Here is a 9800-nt window from a genome sequence, read left to right as displayed (position 1 = left end):
TTTGGGATTAAGCTTTTTCCAGTTTTATCAAAAGTGAAAGGCTCTGGGTGACGTGTATAGCCGTAATTTAGCTCTAAGTAATAGAGTTTTTTTTAACCATTGTGTGTTTTTTTTATTAAACCAATACTGTTTTTCATCCAACGTCAGTTCTCATTCAATTATTCTTTCGTTCTTCCTTTTAATTTCTTCTTCAATCATATTCAGTTTTTCAATATTTGACTCTTGATCTTGTTATTTCAATGCCGACCTGGAAAAAGGGTAATTTGTTGTATGTAATATTTATATGAGGTTAACCTGTTAGAACGTTAGCTTTCCTTACTTCGATTTTGTTTGGCAATCTATATATTAAGATTTCTCCCCAGCAACTTCTATATTTGTCAATTTTTGTTTGCAAAAATTAACGTCTCAAATACACTTCTGATAAACGAAAGGCGGAAGATACAAAAGGGATATTCAAACACATAAGTCGACGACAAAATGACAACGTCATGGCAAAAAAACGAAAAACGACCAAAAGACAAACAACAGTATACAAAACACAACATAGAAAACTAAAGATTATACAAAACGAACCCCTCACAAATAACGGGGTTACCTCATGTGCTACGGAAAGATAAGCAGTCCTGTTCCACATGTGACACCCGTCGTGTTACTCTTGAAACATTCCAAATGCTTGTTCTCTTAAAAATGCATGTATTGTTTCATACAGTTAACCATTAATGTCATTGCATGCATTTTATATTGAAAATTCATTTGATTTCTATTTTGGCCAATATGCGACTTTTTCAAATGCATGTATCTCAAGAAAAGCACAAGTGCCTATATTTAGCCATCCCAAAAAATGATGCACTATACATCATCTTTTGAAAAATGACGTCAGTTATGAACATTTTGCAACTTTTCTTTGAATGTAAACAGGGAATATCCTTAATCAATACATAATTAATATTATTTCTTTATTTATACCAAACAACGATGGTTTTTGTCATTGTCTGGTCACAAGAAAACATTCATAGTATGCAATGTGATGATTCATGATATCTCTCAAAAATTGACTTGAACCCGGGATGTTCCTTTGGCCCCTTCTTACGGTGTGTATATTTCACATTTTGTTTGTTATGCCCGTGTCTGTAGTCGTGTTTTATATTTCAATGAACGTTACTTCTATATAGGTGATAACTTATTAAGTCAGGGATTTCATGACCACAAATTAGTTAAAACATTTACCAAATTTTTTCATAGATACAAAGATTTGGTTAGGGAGGTCGGATGTGAGTTCTTATCAAAAACGGGATATCACATCCTACTTTATACGGTGATGTTGATAATAAACCCCGTAAATTTAGTAAGATCCATATAAACTAATTATAAAAATAAGAAAATGTGACATGATTGCCAATGAGACAAGTCTCAACCAGAGACCAAATGACATAGAAGTTTACAACTATAGGTCACTGTACGGGCCTTCAACAATGAACAAAACCCATATCGCATAGTCAGCTATTAAAGGCCCCGAAATAATTGATCCTTTGAATACATTGTTCTCAAAGGTTATCAATTTTGCACAGTAGTAAAATCTTAAAATATTGATTTTATTGGTACTAACATTGATTTGGTTTTTGAAAAATTCAAACATATCTAAATATATATTGCTATATATGTGCGTTATGAGAACGCATCATCCTACACCCAGTCGAAACTATTTACTTATTTACTTATATTTTGTTTTTTACAAGGTGATGCTTTTCTCAAACTGTTTATGACGTCTTTACACTAAATCCGTTGGACGTATACTGATTAATACTTAAGTCTGGGAGAACATGATTTATTTATTCGTTGTAATTGGCTTTGAACTACCTTTCAGTTACTACTAGTACTCTTATTTCGGTGCTTTGTGTCTATTGTTTATATGTTAGTTGTTTTTGTGCCTTGTGCCAATCTTTCGAGTTAAGCCAATTGCTACGGATTTTTACAGTATGTTCTTATGTTGTGCTGTTACACCATTGTTCCAGGTTAGGGGGAGGATTAAGCGCTCATTCTTTATGTGTGTCTGTCCAAAGTCAGGAGCATGTAGTTCAGTAGTTGACGTTGGTTAATGTCTGTCATATTTGTTTTTCGTAAATCGTTTTGTTATCTTGTTTGGTTTACTGTTTGAATTGTTTCACATTTCTCAAGTGGGGGCCTTTTATAGCCGACTGTACGGTATGGGTTTTTCTCATTGTTGAAGGCCGTACAGCTGCTTATAATTCCTTACATCCATTTCATAGAAGTCTGGTGGATAGTCTCATTGGCTATCATACCACATCTCCTTATTCTTATATGTATTCGTATCGCCCGACAAAGAAGTCAACAGTGTGGTGGTGGTATGACGTAAATACTACACGGAAGTTCTTAAAAATGAATTTATAAGTTTTTCTACATTCAGATCCGTGCCTTCCACAGAGAGTCATATAGAAAACATCATATCGTTACCAAATTTCAGTTTAAATCTAAAAATAAGAAGATGTGGTACGATTGCCAATGAGACAAATGTGTACCAGAGACCAAATGACATAGCAGTTTACAACTATAGGCCACCGTACGGCCTCCACAATGAGCAAAACTCATACGCATGGTAAGCTATAAAAGTCCCTGAAATGACAAATGTAAAACAATTCAAACGAGAAAACTAACGACCTGATTTATGTACAAGACAAAGTTAACGAAAAACAACTATAATATACAGCAACAAACGACAACCACTAAATTACCGGCTCCTCAGATGCGACAGGCACACCAAAAATGTGGCGGAGTTAAACATATTTGCTGGCGCCAAACGCTCCCCTAACATGGGACAGAGGTGTAACAAACCATAAAAATCAGTTGAAAAAGGCTTTACTCATCAGATCGATACAAAGCACATAAAACCCTACGAAAAACACAAAAGACACACAGTACAGATCTGAGAGCCCTCGCAATTACTGAAAGCTAGTTCAAAGCCAATAGCAACTAATAAAAAACTGTGTTTAAGACTAAAATATTAATCAGTACACATCCAACATCCAATGGAGCTATGCTCTCAGATTTCTACTGAATGTGTTAGTTGTTTTTGTGCTTTGTATCGATCTGATCAGTACTTTTCAACTTATCTTATAGACTTTGTTCTCATGTTGTGCGGTTACACAACTCTCCCAGATTAGGGGAGGGTTGGCGCGCCCTCAAAAATGTTTAACCTAGACAAATTGTGTATCTGTCTGTCCCAAGTTAGGAGCCTGTATCAGTGGATGTCGTTTGTTGCTCTTTATCATATACATTTTTGTTTGTTTATTGTTTTGTACATAACATAAATCAGGCCGATACTTATCTCGTTTGAATTGTTTTACATTTGTCATTTCTGTGCCTTTTACAACTTGCTATGGGGAACGTGTTTTGCTCATTGTTGAAGGCCGTACGGTGACCTATAGTTGCTAATCTTCTACGTCATACTGTCTCTGGTGGAGAGTTGTCTCATTGGCAATCATACCACAGATTCGTATTGGCAATTGTTTCTAAATTTGCCGTCTGAAGTAAGTACATTAAAAGTGGTTACCCTTAGACTACTATTAATCTATCCATTAGAAAAAAAATTGTAACTACAGAAACTGCATATTTAAGTTTTTTTTTGCACAACACACCGAAGGATTGATCCAATGAAAGACTGACCGTAGGGAGGTCTTTCTTTTGACAAACCTGACACCGGAGATGTGCTATACGACAAGAAAAAAACCTTTAAATATGCATTATTTACATACTGGAAACAAATATTTTTTTTTCTGCAAAGTATTGAAGAAAGTTGTATATCATATTTTAACCGTTCACATTAACGTGGGGTATGGTTTTCTTAAGCGTTTAATTATAACCACTCCAAACAGTTTAATCATAAGGTGAATCAAAACACAATAATTTAGATATAAACGTTAGTAATCACTGTCTAGCTGAACTAAAATTTATTGCAATTGCATGACCCAAGGAACAAATGAATTGGTTCGGCATATGGATAATACAAGTCACTTGGTAAGTAATTTATTTTATTGACTTTGTAAAAGAGTGTGTGCTTTGCTTTTTTCTCCGGATTCATGATATTTTTACTGCGGAAAAGCAGATTATTCTTTCACCAATTAAATTAAAACGAACTTATTCAAGATAATTGTTTTCTCTGTTTTGCCTGGGCCATACACTTTTCTTCAAAAATTCAGAATCACGATATAATATCGTAGCCCTCCTCTATATAGGAATATAACTAAAACTTATATCCGTTAAATTGGTCTGTATCTTTGTTTCAGTATTCATTGTCATTTTGTTTATCTTTGGTTGTTCTTGTGATTCTACTTGTGCTCCCCTGTTCACACTTGTCTCTTTTGTGAAGGTTATTTCAGTTTCATCAACCTTCACTTCTCCTAAGGAAATTAATGATTGCATTTTTCTAAAAATATGTTGTATCTCGTCATTTTGCTTTATCTTGATGTCAACTTCTCTAACCGCCTTATTTTTTTCTTCAACGTGTTGTATACATCGATGTACTTGTTGATCAATCTGATGTATTCCTAGAAATGATTGGAGTGTTGAAGTATGTACTTTAACAGCATGTAAATCTTCTTGCATTTCCTTTAAGCTTTTCCTTTTTTCTTCAATTTCCACAATGAAACCTGTTAATTTTGATTTCTCCAAGCCCCATATAGTATCTGCTTCTTTGTATATTTTCTTCTCTAACTGGTCCAAATGTTTATTGATTTCCTTCCGTATTTTACTGATTGATTCCTTTATGATTTGGTATTGTTGTTCTCCTCTTTGTATGTTTTCTGATTTGTTGTTAGCCATTTTATCCAAGAGTTGTAAGATGGAGGTTATATCTTTTTCTACAGATTTTTTTGATTTTTCAATCTTAGTTTGATCCACTACATTCGCTAAACTTTTTATTCCAGTACATTTTGAATGACCCTTAGAAATGCATTCATCACAGCAAGGCATTAAATGACTTGGGCAGTACAACCTGAGCTGTTGACGATGGGTGTCACATTCTGTTTTATTAGAGCCAAAGGAAGGTTTATAGGTTTGAATATCAATTGTTTCATGATCATGAGTTAATTTCAATCTTTCATGAAGGCTGAAACATGTAGAGCATAATCCTTCATCACAATTGTAACAACAGATATCAGCTGAAGTGTTCACTTTACCTTGTTGACAAGGTCCGCATGTTATCATTTTACTTGATGCCATGATCTAAGCAAATACATAAATTTTTATTAGTCACTTACGTTATTTCATTTTGTTTATCCTTTAAAGAATTAAGTGCTTATTGCTGAAATGTGATGGTCTATGTTCAATATACTTTCTTGGTATATATGGTGCCTTCGACTCCAATCTTAATTAACTAGGATTGCAAGTTTTCCTGACAAAGGTCAGTGGTTTCTCTCCGGACACTCTGGCTTCCTCCACCAATAAAAATTGGCCACCACGATGGTCTAGACCAGTCGATTGCCAGGGCCTTCAGTTTCAAATGTAGTTTTGATATTAAATGAACATTTTTAACAGCTTATTAGTATCTCTTTTACTTGACTACCAGAATAAACAGATAAAATCTTCCCCATTATTGCAGACTGTTCTTCACTTGTAAAATGTTTGATTCCTAAGTTTTACATGAACATACTAAAGTGGAGGAGTACAATCTATTAAAAATATATATATACCTCGATCCTTTTTAAACAAAAAGTCAGCTGTATGTATGACAAAAAATCAATTTCTTTTACGTTTTTCTAAAATCTATGTCTACCAGGAAGCTATTTAGTTAGAAAACGATCTAGGTTATCGTGACATTTGTGAATCATAGCTGTCCTAGATAGATAACCAGTATATGTTACATAATATCCATCGATAATATATTTATGTTGTATAGTGATTTAATTTAGTGAACAAAAGAAGTCAGCATTTGTATGAATGTGGAAAAGTTAATTTTGTGAAATGCTAGATTTATATTGAGCTCTTTCTGCAAGACCAGGACAATACTAACGAACGTCAAACTCTGCACTCAGCATACGGAAATACATACATGTGGCTCCATAGAATCTCCCTTAGACGCTCACAGTACTAATTATTTTCTATTGTTTACAAAGTTTGAAACAATATAAAAATAGAAGGATATTGTTTTGACGTCAAGTTATTTTTATACGTTGCAGTTTGATAGGCAGTTGGGACAGGTGAGGTTGTGTTTATTTTGTGGTATGGGCATGGTTATTTGTCTGTCTGTTGGGCATGGCTATTTGTCTGTCTGCTTTACGTACTGCTTATTTTTCCAGAACACCTCAGTTCAGCAAGATGTTTGAGGGGGTTCATGCGTGTTGCTCAATCTTTATTGTATTTTTTCACATTTCTATCTTCCTTACTGAAACAACTTGCACACATTTAACAAACTTTATAGTAGGAATGATGTATTGAAGGTTCTCAACAAAAATAAACACGACCAGCAGAGACAAACTTTTTTTAATTCTGATTTGCAAGTTTTTAAAAATTTTCTGCGAAAGTTTTAAAACTTTACAGGATTGCATGATGACTGTAATGGTTGCTGGGTGAAAAAAATATTGATTAATTGTTGTTTGCTTAACGTCCAGTGGTAAATGATTCATGCATGCAGGACGAAAACAAATTAACAATAAATTCAATAGGTAGGTCCTGTAATGGAGGCCGTCCGGAGACTTCCACTGAAAAATGAGGGTATATTGAATAGAGACAGAACTTTTGCCTTACAACAGGCCACCTGCGTACCCCTCAAAGAGTTGATGCAAGGGGTCTTAACGTACAGAGAGCGTGCCACTGTCTCTACATGAGGTATCGGATGTAATGTCCCTATTCTGACAGGACGTGGCTGCGAACCTGTACATCCCGCACAGCTAATTGGACGGCCAACTGTGGCTAGGGTTATACTGCCAGTCGGAAGAAGACGAAAGTGACCATATTCACCGTTGGGGGTTTAAAACATAAGTATTCAATAGTTTTTGTAATTGTATTTTTCCGTTTTGTTTTTACTTCTGATTTTCAGGGGGAAAAATCGATTTAAAAACAGTTCAATATTCAAATGGCTTAATATGATCTAATAGATATACCGGACAACAGAAACTCGCACAGTCTTACCACAAGAACAGTGAATTTGAGTAATGTTGGTTTTAATTAAGATAATAGTTCATATTTTAACTTATAATTACAAATAAAAGGTTTGTACCACGAATAACTGACCAGATCTAAAACTACGATAAACTGTCCATTTTGATTATATATCGTATGTTAAAAATATGACAGGATTGTTGTTTTTGAAATCACCTAATCGTATTTTTCCTCATCTAATGAGCTTCTAGAATCCGAAAGAAAAAAAAAAAATTCCGTTCAAGAATGATTCAAATACAAAAGACGAAATGAAGTTCTAGCCAAAACCTGAACATATCCAAGAAGACTTTTACGGATAAAAGTACGAAGATCTGTATAGAAGATCAGGTTTGTAATAATAAATAAATAACTAGAATAACTATGTATTGACCAGGTGGAAAAAATCTAACATTTCGTGTAATTTCCATTTATAATGTCACCATATAAAAGGGCATTGCAACAGAATTTCCAATGTTTGACTTTTTTTAGTTTTTGAGTTAATTGGACACAGAGTTGTATAAAAACATGTGCACGCCTCATTTTGAACAGTTTTCATAATCCGATATTATGTTTCTTGAAAAAAAAGGAAAAACAACAGGTTATAAATTTCATGCGTCCGAAGTGGTTTTCTGAATTCATCTTCTTCAGGAAAGCTCAAATCCGAATATTCGAAAGCCAAGTATGTATAAGAATCGAAACAGTTGAAGACCTAAATGACCAAAAAGGACCTAAAAAATAGTAAATATTTTTAAAATCTTGTTCTTGTGGAAAGCTTATTTTTCTGTCTGTTTCTGAGTATGGTAATTGTTTATTATTAGTTTTTGTGCATGCATCTATATACTATTTTTGCAGCGACGTTTTTTTTCATCGAAAATGTTATAGTATTTTATACATTGTCGTATTGAAATCGATTTTTATACTTTAATTCATAAGCTAATGAATAAAGATGAATTATAATATAATATTTATCATTTTGTAGTATTTGTTTGATTACTTATTTGTTCCTGTCCTTCTTCTTTCAGATGCTTCAACATAGAAGTTGAACACTAAATTCAAAAAGAGTCCAAGACAATTGCCGAGTTCGATTTCAGCACAGAAAGTGAAAAAAATTGAGAGGAGATTAACCCTATCCGGAGGAAGAAGGTTTGGCTGTGAATTTATAGGTTTGTTTTGATAGTTACTATAATTTATGTGGAAGGGAATAAGGGAATGCACTACATGGTTCTCTCTGCACGAGGCAGCGGATTTGACGTCTCCATTCTGACCCCTGACTTGGCTGCATACTTATACATCCCACATAGCCAAATGAACGCCACACTTTGGCAAGGGTTTTACTGCTGGTTGAAAGAAGACCAAAGTGACCATATTTCTATTCCCCAGTCACCGTTTGGGACGAAGAACCCTCCAAGAAAGATATAATATGTGAAGGAGGCAGTTTGATTATAAACTATAAATTAACAATTGACATAACGCTGATAAAATAAAGAAATAAAGTATTGCACAATTAAACAAAAACTACACACCAATATATATATCTAAACATTTTTAAACTTGTCGTGGGGTCAAGAAAACGGAACAGAATCATCGATACAAATGTGTGTCCGTAAATAAATGACGTTGACACCACGTGGTTGAAACATGCGTTGGATTGTAAGCATAAAAATAAGATGTATGATTTCCCACGAAAGAACTTCCACCAGAGACCAAATTGACGTATAGTTAGCAACTATAAGGTACCGAACGACCTTCAACAATCAGCAAAACCAATATCGCAAAGCAACTATAAACAGCCCCGACATTACAAATGTAAATCAATTCACACAAGAAAACTAACGGCCTGATTTATGTACAAACAATAAACGAAAAACAAATATGATACCGGTATACAGCATAAAACGACAACCACTGAAATACTGACTCCTGACATGGGAAAAGCACATATTTAATGTGGCTGGATTAAACATGTTTGCGGGCGCCCAACTGTGACCCTCCCTCTAACCTGGGGCAAAGTAACGTTCGTTAATGATTATACTGTTAAATTATTAAATCAAGGATTACGTTACCATAAATTACGTAAAACTTTTGCTAAGTTCTTTCATAGATACAAAGATTTGATTAGTAAATTTGGCTGTACTTGTAGAAAACGGATTAAAAACGGTATTTCACATCCTAAATTTTACGGTAATATTGTACTTAAAGCGCGGAAATCACTATGTGATCCGTGTAAACTCATCGAACCTTTGAACAGGCTTATTAGTAAAGGTTATCTTACCAATGTTGTAATTAGATCTTTGAATATAGTTTACATTGGCACTAATATCGATTTTGTCATCAGCAAATTAAAACATAACTTAATTTGTATTTTTTTCAATTGGGATGTATAAAGACACACCCACGTTCGTTTAGATCTATAAAGAGGTTAAACTCCTAACTATCCTACTGTCTGTCGATACATTTATTTTTGGCATTGCACTAGTCATGTCTTCTTTGACTGTCCATGACGTTAAAATACTAAATCCCTGGGATGTGTTTTGGTTGATTTTAGTCTCCGATGCATGATTTTTTATTATTAATTGTTTTGGCTTTTAACTAGCTGTACGTAACTGCGAGTACTCTCAAATCGTACTTTCTTGTTTATTTGACCTGTT

The 9800-nt window shown here is 34.1% G+C and overlaps 1 protein-coding gene across 1 annotated transcript; it reads right to left on the bottom strand.

Moving 5' to 3' along the window:
• Positions 1-3950: 3950 nt before the first annotated feature.
• On the bottom strand, positions 3951-5831 carry LOC127727993 (protein wech-like). The gene is made up of 2 exons (XM_052235146.1): positions 5706-5831; positions 3951-5238 (listed from the first exon to the last, which is right to left on the bottom strand). The coding sequence occupies exon 2, from the start codon at positions 5233-5235 to the stop codon at positions 4243-4245; it is 993 nt and encodes a 330-aa protein (XP_052091106.1). The 5' UTR covers positions 5236-5238; positions 5706-5831; the 3' UTR covers positions 3951-4242.
• Between the last annotated feature and the right edge of the window lie 3969 nt (positions 5832-9800).

Source organism: Mytilus californianus, unplaced genomic scaffold (assembly GCF_021869535.1).
Source record: "Mytilus californianus isolate M0D057914Y unplaced genomic scaffold, xbMytCali1.0.p SCAF_2, whole genome shotgun sequence".
In the NCBI taxonomy this organism is placed as follows: Eukaryota; Metazoa; Mollusca; class Bivalvia; order Mytilida; family Mytilidae; genus Mytilus; species Mytilus californianus.
The sequence above is the reverse complement of the archived record's forward strand: the minus strand, read 5'-3'. Positions and strand labels throughout refer to the sequence as shown.